This window comes from Lithobates pipiens, unplaced genomic scaffold, assembly GCF_037356315.1.
Source record: "Lithobates pipiens isolate NorthernLeopardFrog02 unplaced genomic scaffold, aLitPip1_a1.2 Scaffold_10, whole genome shotgun sequence".
NCBI lineage: Eukaryota > Metazoa > Chordata > Amphibia > Anura > Ranidae > Lithobates > Lithobates pipiens.
In genome coordinates, this window is record NW_027507686.1 from 56,523,126 (window position 1) to 56,548,211 (window position 25,086).

The 25,086-nt window shown below is 41.7% G+C and overlaps 1 protein-coding gene across 1 annotated transcript in view; it reads left to right on the forward strand.

Moving 5' to 3' along the window:
* LOC143930745 (cytochrome P450 2J6-like) overlaps positions 1 to 22,968 on the forward strand; it is a 122,011-nt gene extending 99,043 nt beyond the window's left edge. The window contains exons 4-10 of the mRNA XM_077455316.1: positions 494 to 646; positions 7,450 to 7,610; positions 9,219 to 9,392; positions 10,813 to 10,954; positions 11,162 to 11,349; positions 18,824 to 18,965; positions 22,486 to 22,968. Coding sequence (XP_077311442.1) covers positions 494 to 646; positions 7,450 to 7,610; positions 9,219 to 9,392; positions 10,813 to 10,954; positions 11,162 to 11,349; positions 18,824 to 18,965; positions 22,486 to 22,667 — 1,142 coding nt within the window. The 3' untranslated portion in view covers positions 22,668 to 22,968. The remainder of the gene's footprint in view (positions 1 to 493; positions 647 to 7,449; positions 7,611 to 9,218; positions 9,393 to 10,812; positions 10,955 to 11,161; positions 11,350 to 18,823; positions 18,966 to 22,485) is intronic.
* The last annotated feature ends 2,118 nt before the right edge of the window (positions 22,969 to 25,086 follow it).

Genomic DNA, 25,086 nt, shown 5'->3' on the forward strand with positions numbered 1-25,086 from the left:
TCTGTCCACAGGACAACTATTAGTCATGCACGCCACAAATCTGGCCTTTATGGAAGAATGGCAAGAAGAAAGCCACTGTTGAAAGAAAGCCATTGGAAGTCCCGTTTTCAGTTTGCAAGAGTGAGGTGAGGAGGGGATTCCTTTCATTCCTATTGTTCTATGCGTTTTGCAAGTTTACTAAATGTGAGCAGATGGATTTTAGCTTCAAATGCGTTTTTATTATCAGTATTGTGCTATGGTTGTCTTTTTTCCCCTTTGCTTTGAACAACATCCTTTTGGGAGATAAGTTTTGCAAATTGAAACCCCTGACCCAGAGATTCGGACCAGAATTTTTTTTTTAGAAATCTTAAAATTCATCCAATGGAGCAAATAATGGACTCCGCACTGGTGAAGCAAATTTTCATTACTCGTTCATCACTGCTATGGAAGTGATAGGCTGTACTTAAGACTATTGGATTAGACTACATTATTCTAATAAATTATCTTATTCCAGGTCTGGTGGGTGCACCCTATGGGCGAGCATGGAAAGAACACAGGCGCTTTACCCTGTCCACACTGCGTAACTTTGGCCTGGGCAAAAAGTCCATGGAGGAGAGGATTCATGAAGAGAGTGTGTACCTAATTGACGAATTTAAGAAGAATCAAGGTGAGATTAGATGGCACTGGTGTCCTAGAGCCCAGTGCCAAGAAAGTTCCACCACCTGTCTCCTTTTTTTTTTTTTTTTTTTTTTTTTTAAATGTTAACTCTTTATTGTTTTATAAAAATAAAAAATAATAGTTACACAGTTGTATAATCAGAGCAAACATCGCTTCAGTCATAGTGCAATACATTGATCGGATATACATTATGAAACATCATACAAAAAGTGTCATTCAGCACAGTTTATTCTAGTCAGGGCTCAGTCCCTGGTATTCTTTAAAACATAATATCCTTATTATTTTCTGTAACCTAAGGGATAGGGGGTATGGTACTATCTGAGTTGACCCAGGAGTTCCATATTTTGATGAACTTTTTTGGGCATTCTCTAGCTTCCTATGTTAACTTATATAGTAGTATTGCTTGGTTGATAATGGCAAGCCAGAACTTTATAGTGGGTAGAGATTGAGATTTCCAGTGTATGGTTATTGTTTTTTTTAGCGTAGAACATCACTATGCGTATAAAGGATTGTACATTTTTGGACAAAACTTCATCATAAATGTATCCTAGCAGACATATAAGAGGATTACAAATGTTTAGTATTTTAGCTACAGAGCTGATGAAGGCCATGACTTCCGACCAGAACTTCCTTATCGGAGCACATTCCCAAATTAGATGAAAGAATGTGCCATCTGCCATTCCATATCGGGTGCATAAAGGAGATGGATAGTCTCTTCAATCTATATAGCAAATACGGTGTGAAATACAGTCAATTGGTCTGGATCACCTTGTCCCTTGAGGAGACGACGGAGGACATCTGCAGGGGAAGAATCTCACCACAGATCTCCTCCGTCAGCTCAGGTATGTCCAGTGCTACCACTAGGCAAACTAGGCAGCTGCCTAGGGTGCCCGGCTGCCTAGGGCGCCCAGCCACTTGTGTTCCTACTCTCTTCACTCTGCAGCAAGAAACGAAGTCTCAGCATCAGCAGGCAGCCACCGCTCTGTTCACATACAGTGTCAGAGGCGCAGGACTGTGTCTGTATCTCATCTCCTGAATGAATGGAAGCAAGAAAACATTCATTGATAGGCGCAGGTAGGCTGCATTTGATGGGCACTGGTAGGATGCATTTGATGGGTGCTGATGAGTTTGTATTGATGGGCGCTGGTGATGCTGTATTTGATGGGCGCTGGTAAGGCTGCATTTGATGGATGCTGGTGATGTAGCATTTATGGGCACTGGTAAGGCTGCATTTGATGGGGGGGTTTACATGGACAGGGGAAAGAGGGTGGAGTCAGGGGTTGAGCCAGGGGTTGAGCCAGAGGGGGTGGTAAAAGGAGGTTTCGCCTAGGGTGTCAAAAATCCTTGGACCAGCCCTGGGTATGTTCAAGCGCTATCTGTGTTCAATGGTGGCAAGCCTAGTAGCCGTGGAGTGGAGTAGTATTATAGTATGATGAAACTAATTTATTGTGGGAGGGGTCGATTAGTGTTCAAGCGGGGAATATTGCATTTCTATATTTTGAAGCCCAAATTGTGCAGCAGCAGTATGTCTTATCTGTAGGTATTGAAAGTAGGTCATGCACGGGAGTCCAAAGTCTCTCTGGAATTTCCGCAAAAGAGCAGAACGAGGTGTTTACAAATAAGTGTGATTGTTTTTATCCCTTTCTTGAACCAGTATCCCCCGTCAGTTCTCTGATAGAATTCTGGTAGGCATGGGTTTCTCCAAAGTGGGGTGTTGGGAGAGGATGTAGCATGGGTACTGGGTGGTAAAATTCTAAAGATCTGCAAGGTCATGGCCTGGACATTTACCCCTTCCCTCCCCCTAAGCGTCATACGGTGTATTAGGTTCTGAGAGAGATTCATATGAGGTGAGAATGGTCGCTTCCAGGGCAGCAGCTGCATTGTTGGCCTCAGGATGGAACCACCAATGGGCATGCACCAGTTGTGAGGCAATATAGTACTTTTGGAGACAAGGGAGTGCCAGGCCCCCCTCCAAAGTAGGTGGCTATAAAGTATGTTTAGCGATCTTCACCATACCGTCCCTCCAGATAAAATTGGTGATTATGGAGTCTATCTCTTTAAATTTTGCTTTGGTTATATATATTGGTGAATTGCTCAGGACGTACAGGAATCGTGGGAGATAGATCATTTTGAAAATATTTATTCTTCCTAACAGTGTAAGAGGGAGATTGTTCCATGTTTTCAGGGTGCTTTTTAATCTGTTGATAAGGGGGTCTAAATTAATCTTGGCATAAGAGGAGATAGGGTGTTGTATCAAGACCCCGAGATATCGAAACGTGTGAGCTATTTGTAGTGGACACGCTGGAGGTAGTGTTATTGGTGTCTCCTGGTCAATCTGAAACAAAAGGGATTTGTCCCAATTAACCCGGAACCCTGAAGTGGCCAAAACTCCAGATAATTTAGAGTAGCGCAGGGAGTGATGTCTGGGGGTCCGCCAGATATATCAGCATATCATCCACATATAAGGATACTTTTTCCTCTAGAGTCCCAATCGTCAGTCCCCTAACCTCCCCACTGGATCTTATTGCTGCAAGGGGCTCTATCGCCATCGCAAAAAAGAGCAGCGACAGTGGACATCCCTGTCTGGTGCCTCAGGAAGGGGTGTGATATGGACGCGTTAACTCTTAATCTAGTGATGGGTTTGGAGTATAGGAGTTGCACCCACTTTATAAAGGTAGTGCCAAATCCGAATTTAGCCAGGACTTCAAAAAGATATTGCCATTCGAGTGAGTTGAAGGCCTTGTGAGCATCTAAAGCCAGTACAGCTCAAGAGCCAGTCGTGTCATGAACTGCTTATATATTTGTAAAGAATCTGCGTAAATTAATAGAGCTCAATCGTCCAGGCATAAATCCGGTTTGGTCCGCCCCTATAATGGTTGTAATTACTGTATTCAATCGTTGGGCCTTGGCCAGAATTTTAACATCTGAGTTAATAAGTGAAATCAGTCTATATGATTCGCAAAGGAGGTCATCCTTGTGGGGTTTGGGAATCAAGACTATCAGTGCTTCCAACATGGAAGGCGGTAATTGTCCAGTTTTAAGAGCAAAATTGTACATTCGTAGTAAATGTGGGATCAATAGATCTTGAAATTGCATGTACCACTTAAAGGGAAATCTATCTAAGCCTGGAGTTTAATGTCTGGCGAACGACTGTATAGCCTCCCCTATTTCTTCCGTTGTCAATGGAGCATCAAGTTCCGGAGACCTGATGGTCCGTTCGTTTCGGGAGTGAAATGTCTGAAAGATAGTCATCTAGTTCCACTATTGTATAATGGGCTCTAGTAGCATATAGCATGGAGTAGAAAGCGACAAACGCTTTCATAATGTCATTGTTTTGCTCAACTATTGTGCCTGCTGAGTTTTTTATTCTAGGGATATTACATGGCTGGTAATCAGGCCTGGTTAAGTAGGCCAGTAGGCGGCTATTTTTATCCCCGAGTTCAAATATTCGTTGATTTTGATCTAGTAGTTTTTTATTGTGTGTGTTCTAAAAGTACCAGCTCTAATTCTCTGGCTCTGTGTCGCTATGTAGCGTGTGCTTCGGAGGTAGGCTTTGCAGAATAAGCAGTTTCCGCATCCCTAAGTCCTCCTTCTGCGTCCATCAGTTTGGACTGCGATGCCTTGCAGGCCCGCCCAATCACTGCAGCAAATGAGCCACGGGCAGTGGACTTAAAGGCATTCCAGACCACTGGGGCGGACCCACTTTGTTAATCACCCAAAATGATTGCTCACCTGCCGAACTCTAGTCTATCATGGCATGGTCTGCCAACCATAACGGGCTCAGTCTCCATACCCGGTACGAAGAGGGTGTGCCCAGAATGAGGTCCACCATCAAAGGTGAGTGGTTGGACATAGTTCTGGGGAGATATGTGACTCCAGCCACCAATTGAAGCATATCTGATGAAACAAGGCAGAGATCTATATGTGCTAATGTACAGTGAGAGTCAGACTGGCATGAGTATTCCAACACATCTGCATGTTTCCATCTCCAGGCCTCCACTAGGTCAAATTAGGTTAGGAAGGATCCTAGGGGCATGGGGGGTAGCGTAGAGCATCTAAATCTATCCATAGAATTATCTTTAACTGTGTTGTAGTGCCCAGCTATTATTAAGGGGCCTTCAGCAATCTCCAGTATCGTGCCCATCACCTTCTCAAAAAATGTCTAGGTAAAAGGCGGTGGGACATATATATTTGTCACTGTATATGGTTTACCCAGAAGTTCCAGGACCACAAAGCAGCCATTAGGGTCAATTTTAATGTGTTTAATTGAGATTGGTGCTCATTTGGTTATAAGGATAGGCGTCCCTTGAGCATATGTGGAGTAAGTGGAATGAAGAGGGTATGCTATTTTGGTTCTTTTAAGGGAGTGCTGGAGATGAGTTTCCTGAAGAAGGATTACATGCAGTTTGTGCTCTGCTAAATAAGCAATCATTATAGAGCGTTTCACTTTACCAATAAAGCCCCCTAACATTCCATGAAATCAGTCATAAGTTAGTCTTGTGGGAGTGTTGGTCAAAAATATGCACGTCCATCTCTTGCAAGGCTCCAGAAGCCAACCAGACCTTGGAGCTCTGTGCATCTCGAGAGATGGGGGCGAATCCTGATAAATATATATGAGAGTACATTGTGCTTCCATTCAATAATACCTGTGAACCCTGATGGTCTATCAGGCCTGTGAACCTGTAAACAAATGGTATAAAATAACAGTCATGTAACAACAACAGCAGAATAGGGAAAATTCCCTGACCCTCCCAATCCACCCTAAACCTCCCGTCTTCCATACCCAAACACATGAGAGCTTTGTTCCCTGAACTAAAACTGTGAAACGGGGGTTTTAACCACTTGACAACTGGGCACTTAAACCCCCCTCGTGACCAGACCAATTTTCAGCTTTCAGTGCTCTCACACTTTGAATGACAATTACTCAGTCATGCAACACTGTACCCAAATACATTTTTGTTCTTTTTTTCATACACATAGAGCTTTCTTTGGTGGTATTTGATCACCTCTGGGTTTTTTATTTTTTGCGCTATAAATGAAAAAAGACCGACATTTTTTGAAAAAAAACGCAGAGCCTGGCTTAACGTGGGACCTGGACAGACTGCACTACAGCGACTATCACTGAAGCGCTGGACGCTTCAGTTGTTTTGCTTATTTTAATCAACTTAAATGTGAGTGGAATTGTTTTTTCTTAATAAATTGGGCATCGTTATTTTAAGATATCTGCGCAATGAGTGTTGTTATTTTTCTATATCCACATGACTGCTGAACTGCATAGGAATCTTAATACCTGTTCATGATTGGAGAGATTTCTGCTTCCAGTGTACTGCTTGTGAGGAGTAGTGGAGCAAAGTGGCTTTTCTATTTTGTGCATTGTCATTGCACTGATGGTACGGGTCTGTCGTGTTGGGTGATGGGACCCCTACTATCCTTATCTCTGCTGAATGAGGTGGAGGGAGATCTGTTGTGGATTCACTGAACTGTCAGTACCTGTTTTGGACTTTTACACATGAATGCGTTACTTTAAATGCGTTTATATATTTTTTTTGTGCGCCGCATTTTTTTTGTTTCTATTTCTGGCCTAGGTGAGAAATAAATCAGCTTTGCAACCTCACTTCCTGCCAGAGTACAAGTCCCAGGAGGCTGCGGGACTAGTCTCGTAGTGCTGCAGTGCCATAGCTCCCAACTGTCCCTGAATTTGAGGGACTATCCCTGATCTGGAGCAATGTCCCTCTGTCCCTCTTTCCTCCTCATTTGTCCCTCATTTTGGCCTGATCCATATAGTTGTGTATAAAATGCACTTTTTTTTACCTTTCAAAAGGTGTTGCCCAGTGATAAACCTTTTCATCCAATTTCTAAATTGCTGCATTTGTACATTTTAAAAGCCAATATTAAGGAATAGTAGTGGTACAAAAAAAGTCCTTGTGGATTTCATCTTTTTTTGGTTAATTTTCCTTCTAAGATGGTGTGGCAGGAAGGGGCATGTCCTATGCCTACATACGTTTGTGTCCCTCATTCTCACCTCAAAATTTTGGGAGGTATGGCAGTGTCTCGCGCATGCACAGTGGGGAGCTGACTGTGAGACTGCAGGAAGTCACAGCCAGCTATCATATACAAGATGGCAGCATCAGAGGGCCATAGCCCGACAAAGAACTGGCTCTAGGTTAGATAGCGCTGAGTTCCACACTCTGGTAAGTATCCGTTTCTTAAAAGTCAGAAGCACAGTATGTGTAGGTACTGACTATTTATTTTGGATTTTGCAGAGTTTCTACTTAAGAGCTCTGGAATCTACTCTTGTCTAGTCTGTCTGAACAATTCAAATGATAATTCCACAAGTGATTTTTTTAACTACATTTCATAATAATTTTGGCACCAATAGGCTTTTCCAAAACATTCTGCTTTATCCACCCAGTGAGTAATCTTGCAGCCAGTTTTATGCCTAACAAACAGTATACAAGTAACTCAAATCACTGCCAAATACATAAAAAGAAGAAAAAAAAACACATATACAAACATTCATTAAAAATAAACTAAACTAAAAAACAAAACAAAAAACTCAATATAAAAAAACAAGCTCCTTTTTTCAAGCACATTTTATCCATGAGTGAAGTTGAAACTTTCTGCTTTAACAAAAATTTACAAAAGCAATCATTTATTAAAAATGTATCACATTTATTGTCATTCTGCAAAATAATTACTAAATAATTAAGAGAAAATAGGAAATTGTTCATTTAAATTATGTTTATACTTATCTGACTCCAGGATTAACTAAGTAAGGACTGTCATTTTCAGATACACTGGTTGACCCTCATTGTGTTATTGACAATGCTGTATCCAATATTATCTGTTCCATTGTGTTTGGGAGACGCTATGACTATGATGATACCACATTCCGAGATATTCTTAATATGGTCAATGAAAATATGAAGATGGTCACTGGAATTTGGGCTCAGGTAGGTCCTTCTCTGACTGCCCAGTCCTAAAGTAGAAGTATTTATTCAATAATGAAGTGCAAAAATAAGTCACTCCTGACCAATTTGCTAAAGCCACATTATATAAAGCTGATTTCCTGGAAGATAATAACATATAACGTCAATGCAACCTTGTATTCATCAATATATCATTATATATATTTTTTTTAAAGCAAACAATGTTACATTGAATCTGACTTGGTATAAGCCTCTTGCAGTTCAATGTACAGCAGAGACAAGACTAGGAGTCATAGAAGCAGCACAAGGAGGCAATCAGATTGGCCACAGTGCTCATTTTCTAAGAAGGAACATATTGATAGATGGAGAGAGAGGAGTGACAATGGTATAACCTCAGAAGTCTGCTTCTCATTTCACTCATTTTCATTTCATTCAATTTCATTCAATTTCACTATCCATTCACACGCTGGGGGAGGGGACATGAACCAGGTCTCCTGGATTGCAAGATAGGGCTGTGCTGTTTGTCAAAGCTGTTTAAATCTCAGGAGTGGATGGACAGATTTTCAAATCTTTTAGCAACAGCTCCCATATATGTATTTATGTGTGTATTGGGCTATTTTCCTTGAGTTCAACTTCAACATGTTTTTAATCAGTCATACTGAATGTGTTGCATAAACTTACAAATGGTGCTAAAAATATTACTATTCTTATATTTGGAACAGTCTTCACCTGTGTACACTGTTATTTTGACATTTTTTCCCCTGGCATGTACTTACTTTCACTGTCTTCTTAAATTTATCTATGGGCAAATGCAATATTTTATTTCTTAAGCTTCATTACCATATACACTTGTATTCTATACAGAAGAGCAGTATGTTACCTAAAGTAACTGATCTTCAATTACAATAAATCTTTCCTTTGAATTGCATTATCATATACAAGTCTAAGGCCGGCCATAGATGGAGCGATTTTATTTTCTGCAATCTCAGGTCAGTGTTGATGGGGGAATCCATCCCTCAGAGTCATTCCGGCAGGGGGGCCAGGGATGCCGCCCCGGACTGGGAGAACACAGTGATTATTGCTAGTGGCTATAACAGCTGCTGGCAATAATCACATATAAAAAGCCAGGCTGGTTGTACTTAAGTTGATTGATTGATGAACTTGGGTACATTCAGCCTGCCCAGACATGGTTTGAACATGCTTCCTGCTGAACCAGCCGAGATTCCAACTGTCTTTGGCCGGCTTTAGGTATTACACATAAAACCCCAATAATAGCAAGAGATGTCACATATTTTAGCACTGTTTGTGACAATCAGGCCATGTAAGAGATCACTAGACACCAATCAACGGATTATCACACAAACACAATCTTGAACATACTGACAGATCCCCAGGTGGTGATCAATCCTTTTGTTTGGAGAGAAGTTTGGAAACAGCTAACTGCATGCTCTGTATCGTACCACCAACCAAGATGGTGACAGGCACCTGGGAAGAGCTTCCCTTACATGGCCACCTCTAATGTATGAATCAACTTTAAGTACAGAAACTTTATATGTAACATATCTGAATATAAAAGGAAACATGAAAGCAAAAGAACCTATGAATGATCTTTTGTTAATTTTTTCCTCTCAGCTCTATAATGCATTTGGATTTGTGAAACATCTTCCATTGCCACATCAGAAGATATTCAGAAATGTTAAGACAGTGTATGCATTCCTTGGTAAGGTTGTAGAAGAACACAAGAGAACCAGAGTGCCCGGAGAAGCCAGGGATTACATAGACTGCTATTTGGAGGAACTTGATATGGTAATCTTTAACATAACTCTTTTTTTCCCCACCATCTTATCACGTAATAATAAAGAATGAAATGATAAAAAAAAAAAAATAACTTTTAATTCACACACAAATAAATTCTTAGCCCTTGTACACACTGTCGGAAATTCCGATGGAAAATGTCCAATCGGACCGTGTTGTCGCATAATGTGACTGTGTGTGGGCTCCATTGGACTTTTTCCGTCGGAATGTCGGACCAACAAAGTTTGAGAGCTGGATATAAAATTTTCTGACAACATGATCCGATCGGACTTTGTGGAGAATTCCGATCGGACAAAGTGCCACGCATGCTCAGATCAAATTACGAGACCAAAGCTATTGGCTACTAGCCTGAACGTAGTCCCGTCGTAACGAACGAACGTCATCACGGTCTGAACGATCGGATTTTCCGACAACTTTGTCCGACCGTGTGTATGCAATACCAGTTTTGGACAAAATCCGACTGAAAAATCTGATGGAATTTGTTGTCGGAATGTCTGACCGTGTGTACAAGGACTTACACTTATTGTCATATATTGAATGAGAATTGGAAGCAAGAGCCTTTGCTAGCATGAGCAAAGTAAAATATTCTTCAGGGACACAGTGCTCTAAGGACAAGTATCAGCACAGATTACGAGTCATGTTGCCAGCACACCAACAATCTCTGAGAAATCACAAAATAGTGATGATATTTCAGAGTCACATAGGCCCTCCTCTTCGGGCATGTGACCGTCACATATCCTGCGTGACCCCGAAACCTTACTATTTTATGGTGTGATGTGATTATTTTGATAAAACTTTTGGATTCTGTCTCAGAGATCCTTGGTGTGCTGGTAACCTATCTCTTAGACCCCTTTCACAGCACACCGCCCATAGCGTCGGCGGTAAAACGCCGCTATTTTTAGCGGCGTTTTACCGCCTGATTTGCGGCGCATTTGCAGTGCATTTCGGCCGCCAGCCGGCCGCTTTTACCCCTGCTAGCAGCCAAGAAAGGGTTAAAACCGCCGGCAATATGCTACAATAGCGGCGTTTTGCAGGCGGTATTACAGCGCTGCCCCATTGATTTCGATGGGGAGCAGCAGTGGAGGAGCAGTAAACACACCGCTCCAAAGAAGCTGCTGCCAGGACTTTTCGCCGACGTCCTGCCAGTGCACCGCTGTAGTGTGAAAGCCCTGGGCTTTCACACTACAAACAATGATGCAGATTTTTTAAGGCGGATTGCAGGTGCTATTTCTAACGCTATAGCGCCTGCAAAACGCCCTGGTGTGAAAGGGGTGTTAACTTTAGTTAGCACCATGCCAAGGAATACTCCTGAGTGAGCCTTGTGCTCTCCAGCAAATCCAATGCTGTGTACAATCTTGTAACATCTGACTACTAATGAGTAACTTAGTGTAATCTCTTCCTATATTTTCAGGAACATGAAGATGGTCACAAGTCAACCTTTGATGCTGAGAACCTATTCACATGTGTGGCAGATCTCTTTGCTGGGACAGAAACTACCTCTACCAGTCTAGAATGGGGTCTTCTTTATATGATGACCTATCCCAACATTCAGGGTAAAGTCTTCAGAAAACAATTTCCTTTTTGGATCTCTTATTCTCTAGTAGCTTTGTTCTGTAAGTGTCCGTTACAACCCAGCACTCGGGTGCTTTCACTTTCTGTCACCTGCAATGTTATTGATTTTTAGCTAAAGATTTAGTAATACAAACCTATGCTGCCTTACATCTGTAGTATGAGTATTATACTGTGCTTGTTCTTTTCAGAGAAATGTCGGGAAGAAATAGATAAAATTAGAGGAGACAGAGACCGTCTTGACTATGATGACAGAGTAAAGATGCCGTACACACAGGCTATTCTACAAGAAATCCAGCGCTTTGCCTCAGTTGTGTCGCTAGGAGTGTCTCATGCACCCATTAAAGATGTTCAGCTGAACGGATATTCTATACCAAAGGTCAGAAGATTCTTCAAGTGTATGTCTGAGCAAAATAAACAGAAACATATTCAATATATCTCTGCAATACAAACACAGTTCCCTATATCTTATCTTTATAAAAACACTATAAAATAGAGAATCAATCAGCGCAATACATATATCACAAAGACAGCAGCTGAACACTGAGGACCAACTTATCAAATCCTTAAAGAGAAATAAATAAAAAGCAGTGCAGCACAAAACAATTAAACACAAAAAGACATAATATATAATAGCTGCAAGAAAAGAAAGTCCATAGAAGCACCAACAAGTGTCCATACAGGGTGATCTTATTAATGAACAAGCACGGTGTAAGACATTCTCTTCAACCAAGTGATTTCCTCCACCAATCAAGAGTGCTAACAGCTCACCTCACTTGATGGACGCCTCAGCGTGAATAGGGTCAAACAAGCAGTCCTTAAAAACAGGGTAAATGTAGCATTCCACTTTAACATCTGCAATGCTAGGGATATACTTCTAAGCAGTGTAGATCACATGTATCCAAAAATGGGCTCCACAAGTTTCCAAACATGCGGACATGCAATGGCAATAATGATAAAAAAATAGTGCTCTCCGTATGGTAAAATAGATACAAATTTATTAAGCGACTATTGCACTTACATATTTCTGCACTGTTCCCCAGTGCTAAGGATCAGCAGTAAAAATGATCGTAATAGCCACGAGTATGAATGGAGGACGCGGGTGGTGTTACGTAGTCATGTGGTTCCATACGCGTTACGTCTCAGGGGGCGGGACTTCATTAGCGGTGACAGAGTGATGTCAACCACCCGCTATTTATACACTGCCATGACGCTGTCTATCAGGGGCGTCCAAAGCTATAGGAACCCAGTAAACAAAATGACCAGAACTTCCGGCTTGCTACTAGACCACTCAAAACCCGGAAGAACTGGTGCTCTGCGTGACACCATAACCATGATATGCAAACCGTGACATTGCCACAACACCAGACAGCAACATCACCGCTTACAATACCAACACTGGTGTCCGCCATAAATATTGCTTTTTGGAACTCATAAGACAGCAAAATTACCAGCATATACAAGTGGCCATTACAATATGACTCTATATTAGAAAAATACTAGCAAAATTCATTATAAAATTCATTATAAAAAGGCAACATGCCTAGTTAATTCAATGTCCTAAAATATAAAAAAAAACAAAGAAAAATTATAGAAAAATTATATGTGACCACCCACGTCTCCGTTCATCCTCATGTACATATTACTTTCAAAATAATAAAAACAGAAAAAATTATATATCAATTAAAATAATTCAATTAATTGACATACATAACTATATAATCAGAAACAATTTTAACGATTTGAAATAAAACAGTTAACATCAAACTCGAAATTCAAGCCTGTCGGTACAAGAACTTTTGTTTCATGTATCCAGTGAGACTCTCTGCGACTAAGCTTGCGTATAAAATTACTGCCTCTCCAATGTTTCACAACTTTCTCAATTCCCCAGAACTTCAAACCCCTAGGGTTTTGATTATGGACAAGTTTGAAATGTCTGAAGACGTTGTGGGTTTTAAGTCCCTTCTTGATGTTGTTCACATGCTCGCCTAATCTAACATGGAGGGGCCAAATGTCCTACCAATATACTGTAAGCCACACTCACATTCGAGCATGTCAACTACATTGATCGTAGCACATGTGATCAATTGCTGAATTTTGTACTCTTTATTTGTTGCTGAATATACAGAGTTTTTGGGTTTTTAATATTACACTTTGAATGCTTACACGTGGTACATTTACCGCAGGCATAGAACCCAGAAAGGAAGGAAAACAAATGATTATCTGATTGTGTAGGGGGATCAACACTAGGGGCCAACCGATCCTGCAGAGAGGGTGCCTTTTTGTATATAAATGATGGCCACTGTGGTAAATGGGGGCCAATACCTTATCTTGTTTCAAGATGGACCAGTTTTTTCGAACAATATTTTGAAATTTTTTGTGTTGGACATTATAATTCAATAACATTTTAAAATTCGCAACATCAACATTATCTTCCTTGATTTTATCAGCAACAAGAGCCTCTCTCTGTATGTCTCTCACCTGCTCTAGTTCACCATCAAGGGTAGATCTCTCATACCCCTTTTGTTGGAACCTGGTCACAAGAACCTGGGACTGGGACCTAAAGTCTTCATCTCGAGAGCAATTCCGCCTGAGCCTAATGAACTGACCTCTGGGGATATTGCATAACCATGACCGGTGGTGACAGCTCCCCAGAGGCATGTAGGAATTTCGGTCCATTGGCTTAAAATGATTGCAAAGGCGAAAATGATCACCATCCCTCGATATCTCTAAATCAAGGAAGACAATCTGTTCCATACTCACATTCCAGGTGAGTTGTATATTTTTAGAATTACTGTTCATAGTGTATATGAATTTTTCCAGAGCAACCTGGTCCCCCTGCCATATTAAAATAAGATCGCAGATAAAACACCTATAGCAGACAAGTTTGGGGGGGGGGGGCGATTTTTGAAGACAACGTCCTCCTCCCAGTAGGCCATAAACAAATTGGCCACACTGGGAGCAAAACGTGCCCCCAATCGCCACTCCCCTTGTCTGCAAATAGTATTGTCCACCATACCAGAAATTATTTCTGGATAGGTAAAAACGAAGGCACCTCAGAAGGAAGTTTTTATACCTTCTCGAGAGGCTGGATGATGCTAAAGCCCATTGTACAGAGGACATAGCGTCCTCATGGCCTATTATAGTGTATAACGAGCTAACATCGGCAGTCACTAAAATAGTAGAAATAGTAGATGATGTACAGTTGATTGATTCCAAAACTTGTATGATATGTATAGTGTCTTTAAGGAACGCCTTTACACACAAGTAGCTGCAAAAAAGAGTCAATATACCCTTATTCTTACCCTCTTCAACCAACATGTGCAATTCATCCTTAAATTCCAACATCGGATCCTTTGCAAGGATTTTATATGTATTCTTGTCATTCAATAACCTCCTCATCTGATATATTGTGGGTCTGTTACCTTTCTTATTGTCATCATTTAAATAATTAAATAAGTGTCATCAATTGTGCAAAACCTAAAATTCAGCCAGAGATGAATTTCAAGCATAAATATCAATGCAATATATAAAAAGGGTACAGATCTCTGCACAAAATCATATGGGACTAAAGTCCATGTGTAAATTCCATTTCAAAACCCGGGTTGAAATGATGATCAAACACCCAGTTGTGTGACACCCATCACCAAAGCAAATAATGGAGGCTTACCAGAAAGCCTGCGACCCCCCCCCCCCTTATGCTGACCATACACTTTGCAAAAAATCGCCAGAAATTTGGTCATTTAGACAGTTTGTTAGTTTTTCGGGCAGTTAATGGGCACAAAATCGATAATTGTTGGGATGTTTTTGAGCCGAAAAAACAAAGGATAATTTTGTAAATTTTCTGACTAATGAACGATAAATTTAAATGTTAATGTGTTTTCCGTCCAAACTGTTTGTACTAAGCATATGTAAAATAAAACAAACAAAAAATGTATTCATTTATGTCCACTGAATGATTTATCATTCATTACATGATGGCATTATTGTTTGCTCTCACGGCCAAATGTAGGTTTTTCGAACATGGGTTTGGCTGATTTTTCATATAGTGTATGGCCAGCATTACTTAGGGAGGTCATACAGTGCTTGACTGGATCTCTGATCCACTGAAGAAAAGCCCAGCTGCTCTTTCAGGTGTCCTTAATTGGTAAACCAAAAGGCTCTGAACAAACCAGGAAGTAGTGCCAAAAGCCATCAATGGATCAGCTAGCTGAAGTATATATTGAACAAAAGACTCCACATAGTGTGATACAGCTATAAAAATTTAATAAAAAGTAATGCACTTGTATCAGATTTGTAAAATGCAGGCATATAGATACATAAATCCAAATGAAACCCTTGTAAATGGCCAGATAGCAATCACGCATGCACAGTAGCATGTGTACGTATCAGTCCCGAAGGATTGTTTTGTCCTAAATGACATCATCATTGTACTGATATTTATGCTTAAAATTAATCTCTAGCTGAATTTTAGGTTTTGCACAATTGATGGCACTTATTGCACTTTAATTAGTACATGTTTTATTTGAATTTTTGCATATTTATTTTTTATGCAATATTTTTCTATATTGTTCATACACTATTGATTGCACTGAATCTTTGCACCTGTTATATGCATTGTTTTATATATTGCAAGTATATATATTTTTTGCGCTGCACTCTTTATTTACAAAAAAACAATGATGCTGTTAGAAAGGGCTCCTGGGGAATGTAGTTCTGTAAACATACCTACACTTATTGGAGCTGAGCTCCCAATAGCTGTCCCTGCAAGAGTTTTACAAAGCTGGTGATGATATTAAAGGGAATAATTCAATCTTTTTCTATTTCATAAGCCAGACCTCTATCCTCCTCATTCCATAGACTCTGTCCATCCAACATTCTAGTTCATACCTCAGAATCATATTGATTTTCATTAATCAATAATGTGTAAAAATATACTAAAGCGCTGATGTGAATAAATATTAAAATATGTGAGAAATTAATCTTAAAATATAACTAAATAATATAGCTGCAATTATATATGTGAACTGATACATAAAAAACATTGTTTTCAATGAATAGTTGTGCTAATATTAACCTACTAATATTGCACAGTGTACCACCAAATTAAGTGAATAATTATGAACATACAGTATAGTGAACCATACAAAATATAAGAAATATATAAAATATCTCAAATTCCTTCTGTGTAATGGTAACAATAGAGCAAACTTTTGCCACAGGTAAAAGAATATCACATTCCACTGTGTACAAACCAAAGTCTCTGTCAATAAATTTACATAAGTGGGACTAGATAATCAATTAAAAAAATGAAAGGAGTGGGGCCCCCAGGCCCTATATACTCGGAACAGAAGTATATAGGCAGTGCAAACAAGACAGGGACTGTGTAGGTTTGTTAAGTAGAATCTGTTTGTAATTTTGAACTGGTACATTTTTAAAGTGTACCTCCAGTCAAAAAATCGATTTTTAAGCTTTTTGAAAAACATAGGGAAGGGTTATCACCCCTGTAACATTTTTTTTTGCTGTCTCTGCACCTCTTCAGAAGATTTCACCTCACTTTCTGTCCCAATGACAAATGTTTTTTGAAAATGTTGAGTTTTTAGTGAAACAAAGATTGGTGATAAAGCATCAGTGGAGAGACACGTTTTTCCCATATCAACTCTTACAGGAGAGAATTTCCCTTCCTAGGGGTAGATTTAATCTCACTTCCTGTTGTCTCCTTCTGTTTGCAAGTAGGAGACATTTGTAAGTTGGATGTTTGAAAGTAGGGGCCTGCCCTATATGCTCTGCAGAAATTTGGGCTTAAGGTGTTGGTGTTGCCACAACACTGTAAGCGCTCAGTTACTCTTGGTGGGCGCTGGAACACCCTACTGTGAACTATTATATCAAGAATTGTAATTATATGCCATTGTTGAACAGTGGTAGAAAAATTGGGTATTTGGTGGTGGTGCTGGTGGCATAACACTGTAAGTCCTCACAGTTACTCTTGGTGGGCGCTGAAATGGGCCCTGCTGTGAAATATTATATCAAGAATTGTAATTACATGCACCTGTTGAACAATAGAAGGGGGACCCTGTGCAATAAATTATTTTAAAACCTTGTGTTGTGTTTTATTTACATTTTTTTCACCAGGTGAATGGGTAGGGGTACATTGTACCCCATACTCATTCATATATGGTGGGGGGGCCGGTATCTGGGGGCCCCCTTATTAAAGGGGCTCCCGGATTCCGATAAGCCCCCCGCCCGCAGACCCCGACAACCAACAGCCAGGGTTGTCGGGAAGAGGCCTTTGTCCTCATCAACATGGGCAGGGTCCCCCTTCCCCAAAGCACCCCCCATGTTGAGGGCACGCGGCCTGGAATGCCTCAGGAGGGGGGCGCTCGCTCGTCCCCACCCCCTTTCCTGACCAGCCGGGTTGCATGCTCGGATAAAGGTCTTATATGGACCTTGGGGGGACCCCCACACCGTTTTTTTGGCATAGGACTTCCCCTTTATGTCCATACCAGGTGACGGGGCCAGTGACGTATCAATCTCGCCACCAAAGGCGGCGACATTGACTTCCTTCGCTAGTCTCGTTTACTTGGAGCCGCATTCAAAATGAACGGGCTTTCCTCTGTGTGTGGGCAAGTCCATTAATTTCAAAAGTACGGAGGACTCCCTCTATAGCCGCGGGAAAAGTCTGATTATGTGTGGGCAGGTCCGCTCGTTCAGAAAGTCTGGCGGACTTTCCGGCGGTTTGTCCGCCAGACCTAGTCCGCCGGATAGTCTGATCGTGTGTACGCGGCATGACACTAACTGACACTGATACTAATTAAAAAAAAATAATAATAAATTCTGTCCTCTCCAAAAAATACTAACCCTGACCTTGACACAAACACTGACCTAGATCAAACGTTGATCTATGTATTTTTTTTATTATTATTTAATTCATTTAAATTCTTTTTACACACACTTTTTTCTGTGCAAGGACAGAGAGAGATAAAATGTTTCTCTTTCCTCCATTCACATAAAAAGAAAACACAGGGATGGGTTTTCACAATGACTGATCGCTGTGATAGCCAATCAGAGAATATCACAGCGATCAGGTGACCTGGAATCTTGCGTTCCGGGTCCCGATCATTAGTACAGGGCCCGGGCTCACGGTGGGACCCTGATCTCTGTGCTGTGCAGCTGGCTCCCAGCACAAAGGGAGGTGCGCATATATGCAACCCCATGGCAAAAAAGTCTAGTCCAGTGGGGGCCATATATTTTTCTGACGTCTGCATGAAGTAGTTAAACCCAAAATCAAGAATGTTGTGTATTGTAGCCTAATAGTCCTTAGATGTGCAGACTGCTTTCATTTACTTATTTACTTTCCTTTCGTTTCACCAAATAATCCTGCAGAATAACACGCTTCCTGTCCTTTCATGGCCACATTATTTTCTCCATGGTATCTATAGAAGGCACAATGGTTGTTAAAAAGGCTAGACTTCAACCATGACTGCCTTTGCTTATCTCAATTACATGATGGTTGTTGAGTGTAGTAGTTTATACAATAAGGATAAGGTTTTTTTCTAAATCATAGGAAGAGACAAGGACATTTATGGCAGAATCAACTGGTATTTTCTGTAATTGCTAAAAAAGGTCTTAGCGTTAAAAATAAAAACTAAGGCAGACACCATATGTAAGAACTGGTAATCTGCAGTATATAAAATATTGCTTTGAGGTTTAGATTTTCTTAGAAATGGATAACCAATTAAATTCACTGATGTTTTGGGTGGGCACTGGGCACTGGTGGGTTAAATCTTCAACTTCTAGCTGTTATAGGTTCAGTTCCTTTATCTTAAACTGTTTTTTTCATTTTGTGTCTCCAGGGAACACTCATCATCACAGATCTGTCATCAACACACTATGATGAAAAATACTGGAAGTATCCAAATGAATTTAATCCAGAGAATTTCCTGAATGAGGATGGAGAACTAGTGAAAGTAGAATCTTTCCTTCCTTTCTCTGCAGGTAAATGATAGTTACAATAAAGGTGGTGACTTCAGAAGCCCTAGATATTTACATTACTTATTAACAGAATATTTAAAACCAGTGATGGCTGGTGACGTTTTTTTGACCCCTCCCACTTCTAATAAGACCCACCCCTTATAGAATCCACCCACTCCGTCCCCTGTATTCTACTTGCTTTTCCCCATAGTGTGGGGAGTATATAGCTCAGCATCATAGGACAGAGTATACAGCCCCAGAATCACAGGACATAGTATACAACCCCAGGATCACAGGACAGAGTAAACAGCCTCAGGATCACAGGACAGAGTATACAGCCCCAGGATCACAGGACAGAGTATACAGCCCCAGGATCACAGGACAGAGTATACAGCCCCAGGATCACAGGACAGAGTATACTGCCCCAGCATCAAAGGACAGAGTATACTGCCCCAGCATCAAAGGACAGAGTATACTGCCCCAGCATCAAAGGACAGAGTATACTGCCCCAGCATCACAGGACAGAGTATACTGCCCCAGCATCACAGGACATTGTATATAGCTCAGCCACATATATCAGCTTATATAGCTCTGGCTCACAGATCAGGGTATATAGCTCAAGGTATACAGTTCAGGATATACGGCTCAGCCTCACAGATCAGCGTATATAGCTCAGGCTCACAGATCAGGGTATATAGCTTGGGGTATACAGCTCAGCCTCAAAGATAAAGGTATACAGCCTAGCCTCACAGATCAGGGTATACAGCTAAACATCACAGATCAGGGTATGCAGCTCTGGATATACAGCTCAGCCTCACAGATCAGAGTATACAGCTCAGCCTCACAGATCCAGATATAAATTTTAGGGTATACAGCTAAGCCTCACAGATCAGGGTATACAGCTCAGGGTATACAGCTAAGCCTCACAGATCAGGGTATACAGCTTAGCCTCACAGATCAGGGTATACGGCTCAGGGTATACAGCTTAGCCTCACAGATCAGGGTATACAGCTCAGGGTATACAGCTCAGCATCACAGATCAGGGTATACAGCTCTGGTTATACAGATCAGCCTCACAGATTGGCACTGACAACACTGGTCACTCAGCCTCACTGATCGGCACTGACAGCACTGGTCACTCAGCCTCACTGATCGGCACTGACAGCACTGGTCACTCAGCCTCACTGATCGGCACTGGCACTAGAACCTTACACCTGCCAGCGGGACTGACAGCACCGCACCCTGCAGGCTCATGGCTCTGCTCTGACAGCACCCACCCGCAGGTGGTCTGGCACTTACCGCTGGGCTGTGGTATCCTCTCTGAGTGCTGAATTCTGACTGTATTGTCTCCACCAGAGCAGCAGCAGTGGCGGAGGTATCCTTCCTCGAGTCCAGCGCGTGTCTCCTCTGCTAGTGCATCCTCTTCCTAAGTGCCAAGCATCCAGTAGGATCACCTGGCGCATTGGCCAATCAGGAAACAGGTCTGATGACCTGCCTCCTCATTGATGGGGAGGAACGTTAGTATGAAAATAGCGAAAATGTATTTGGCTCTAATCAGGTGCTTAAAAAAAACACCCCCTCCCACCCCCGCCATAGGAGTCCATGCGTCCGGCATCCTGAAAGGGCCTAGGTGCATGGATGAAGGGGCGGCACCTATGTGCCCAAAATGCACTGGCTGTCACTGTTTCAAACTTAGGAATTTATACATGGTATTAGCACCAGGGCTAAGAGATCATGCACTGCCAGTGCTGAAGCCAAAAGCTGACCAATGAGATCTGTGGGCGATGTATCCAAAAACAGTAGATTTCTATCGTTTTCAGTAAAGAAAGCTGCCATCTTGGCCTCTAATGATTCTTCAACTGCTATAATGCTGCACATGTGATCAGTTATGAAACCAGCCATTTGATAGTTTGAAAGTTTGGTTGAGAACACAAACAATGTGAAAGTTAGCATTTCCGGCATGCCGGGAATGTAAGTGTTTTTTGAAACTGGGTTTTACCTCCAGGCATATCTTGAACTATCATTACCTGCCTTTTTAGTTTTACGAAGAATGGTCAGAATGTTATTACTGTCTGTGTCCCTGACTGGGAGATTCACCCTGGGGACTATTGTTATTGGGACAGAAAATTAAGGGAAATAAAACATTTTACAGTTTATTATTCAAAACAAACAACTTGGGATTAAGTTTGCATTTTAAGTGTAGCACCCTGGTGTTTAGGCAAGGTTGCTAGTAAATTTAGTTTGCCAGGTCGATAGTTGACCTGGTTAATTGTTATTAGATTTACTGATTCCTCTCTAGTTCTGGACTTGCACCTTCTCTCCCTTCTGTCGCTAGGTGGCATTATGCTGGTGACATTAGCTAGAGAAGGGCTTAGCAAGGGCAGGTTATGAATGGATGGGGTGTCTCAGTCAATTGGCGGGGGCTTCTTTAGTCCCTTGGCCTGCTGGGAGAGCCTATTTATCTGGGTGGAGTCAGGTGATCAGGGTTCTGTGCCACCTGGACGGCTGTCTGGGTGGACGTTTGTTATACTGCCCCGGACTGCTAGGCCGGAAGCCTGTGGCCTATCCCTGGGACATCTGGCTGCTAGGCTATCTGAAGGCCTATCCAGAAGCAGGAGAAGCAGTGCAGGGTTGGGAATGCAGAATTGTAGTCCAAACAAAAGAAACGGTTCAGCCGGATGGGGAACCAGTTGTGGTTTTGAGGTAGAGGGGAAGTGGCGCCACTAAAGGACCATCCACCTTGTTACCGGTGACCACTGTAAGTAAGCTGGAGCTAGTACCAGAGCAATCTTCTCACCAACCGGGGACGGTGAAGAAGTGGGAAATCTTCAGCAAGTGCCAAGCCAAGGACCCAGTGGGACAGCAGAGGTGATGCTTGAGGAGAATCAGTGAGCAACAAGCCAGAGACCTAGCGGATCAGCAGGGGTGAGGCTTGAGGAGTATTTGTGAGTGCCAAGCCAGGGACCCAGCAGGGAAGCGAGGGTGATGCTTGAGGAAGATACTGAGTTATGGAAGTGGAGGAGCTCCAGGGATCCAGTGGAAAATGGGTCTGAGAGTCTAGTGAGAGACTGCGAGCTTGGTGAGTGAAGACCTACAGTGAGAGACTGTAGAGTGTGAGGAGAACTATCTGTGTTACCAATAGTTAAATACAACTACCGTTAGTGACAGTATTGTTGCCATAGGAGACAGTGGTCCTACCTATACAGAAGTGGTATCTGGCTGGAGGCCTTCTCCTGTATAGCTGTCTACCTATAGAAGTCTCCGAGTCTGCCGATTAACATTGTATCTACTTAAGGGTGCCCTGGCCCTAACCCTCTCTCCCACAGTTCTGTTAAGAGACAATAAATCTCTTTTGCATTCAAAAAGTGTCTGGCGCCCATCACTCCATCTTGCATTACACCCACCATGCCTTGTAACCCACTCTAAAAAGACAGATGTCAGCTCTCCCTAACTCTGGAGGTCACCCTTAGGCCTTTAGAGGTCCGGGACCTTGCTAAGTGTTACTTCCCTGAGTTCCCTCTGACCTTCTTGTGTTTCTCTTTAGGTCCCCGTGTTTGTCCTGGAGAGAATCTGGCCCGGATGGAGCTCTTCCTCTTTTTCACTACTCTGATGAAACACTTTGAACTCCACTGGCCGGACCCCAAGTCTACTCCAGACATCACCCCAGTTTTTGGACTCACACAGAAACCAAAGCCTTTCAAAATGAGACTGGTACCACGCACATAGAACTGACCATATGGACTCAAAGGACTCAAAAGTGCACTCAAAGAATACCCAATTATCATTCACATTAATAAAAAGTATTTTGTTTTATTTACAATATATTAGATAATTCATACACACTATAATATAGTAAGTAGTATCACAAAATTGGAAAATGTACCATAAAATATCATAATTTTTGATGTTAAGAATTATATTGTTATTCATGTCACATTACAGTGCCATCTATGACAAGAGTATTAAAAAATGTATAAGTGGACCTGTTCTGGGTTTAAAATAATAAAATCAAACTATTGTATTATTATTTACAGTGGATTGTATTGCTTTTTACACAAATATTTAGTTTATCAATTTACATTACATCAACATTTCCCGCTGCTCCTTAGTTAAAGGTGCATTGCTTGCAGGGCATGGATTATAAGGTGTGAGCTGATCACATTGGCTTTTATATATAAAAACCTGAATACTCTTTTCAGACTTGTGAGGGCTTGGGATTCAACTTGTGAGACCCCAAGTCGCATGACATGTGATATGTGACATGTATTTCTATGAGAGATGTTCCTATAACACTACAGAAGTCGCTGAGACGTAAGAAAAGGTTTGTGCAGTATTATGGTTTGACTTTTGATGCAAATTTGGTCCAGAGAATGTAAACTCAGATCAAAGTCGCACTGTAAAGTCGCAATGGAAGTCGCACTACTTTGTCGTCTCACAAGTGTGAAAACAGCCTTATGCCACGTACACACGATCGCACATTCTGACAACATAATCCATGTTTTTTCCGGACGGATGTTGGCTCAAACTTGTTTTGCATACACACAGTCACACAAATGTTGTTGGAAATTCTGAACGTCAAGAATGCAGTGATGTACAACAGGTATGACGAGTTGAGAAAGAGGAAGTTCAATAGCCAGTGCGCTCTTCTGCTTGATTCCGAGCATGCATGGAATTCTGTGCGTCGGAATTGTTTACACACGCTCGGGATTTACGAGAACGGATTTTGTTGATCCAGCTCTCAAATTTTGTTTGTTGGAAATTCAGACAGAAAATGTCCGATGGAGCCTACACACAAATTAAATATTAAAAGCAATGTGGGAAGCACATGCTACATGTGCTTCCCACATTGCTTTTAATATTTTATTTGTGATCACAATTTTATGCAGTCATCTGTAATCAATGTTTGTATTTTTAACCACTTCAATACCAGGCACTTAGACACCTTCCTTCCTAAGCCAATTTTCAGCTCTGTCGCAATTTGAATCACAATTGCTCGGTCATACAACACTGTACCCAAACACATTTTTTATCATCATGTTCCCACAAATAGAGCTTTCTTTTGGTGGTATTTGATCACCTCTGCGGTTTGTATTTTCTGCATAACAAATAAAAAAAGACCGAACATCTTGAAAAAAAAAACATGTTTTTCTTTGTTTCTGTTAAATTTTTTTGTAAAAAAAGTATGTTTTCTTCTTCAATGAAGGGCACTGATGGGCACTGATAAGGCGGCACTTATGGGCACCAATGAGGTGGCACTGATGAGGTGGCACTGACAGGCACTGATGATGGGCATTGATAGGCACTGATAGGTGGCACTGATGGGCACTGGTATGCGGCACTGATGGGCACTCATAGGCGGCACTAATGGGCACTTGTAGGTGGCACTGATGGGTACTTCTTTATGCTTAAAGTGAAAAAATAAAAGTGAAATATTCCTTTAAATATCGTACCTGGGGGTGACTATAGTATGCCTGTAAAGTGGCACGTGTTTCTCGTGTTTAGAACAGTCCCTGCAAAGAATGACATTTCAAAAGGAATAAAAGTCATTTAAAACTGCTTGCGGCTGTAATGTAATGTTAGGTCCCGGCAATATGGATGAAAATATTTAAGAAAAATGCCATGGGTACCCCCCCCCCCCCCCCGCCCATTACCCGGGCCCTTTGGGTCTTGTATGGATATTAGGGGAACCCCGTACCCAAATTAAAAAAAGAAAAGGTGTGGGGCCCCCAGACCCTATGTACTCTGAACAGCAGTATACAGGCGGTCCAAACAAGACAGGGAGTGTAGGTTTGTTCTTAAGTATAATCTGATTGTAATTTGGAACAGGTACATTTTGTAAGTGTAGCTCAGGGATGCCCAACCAGTGGCCCGGGGGCCAAATGTGGCCCGTGGAGCCCTCTAATGTGGCCCTCGGCCTCCTGCTCTAAGGTGGCAGGTTGGCAAGCCCAGATCACGGGTTGCTGACCCGCCATTCCAGAGCAGCAGTTTTGTGAATGAAGCCGCTGGTAGTGGAAGCAAGTGGCTGTGGAGCAGAGCCACATAAGCCAATGCTTTCTGTATCCTGTCACAGGCAGAGTGATACCAAATGCACTCCGCCTAGGACAGCAACAGCCAGTGATACCAGAATGCAAGACGGTTATTAAAT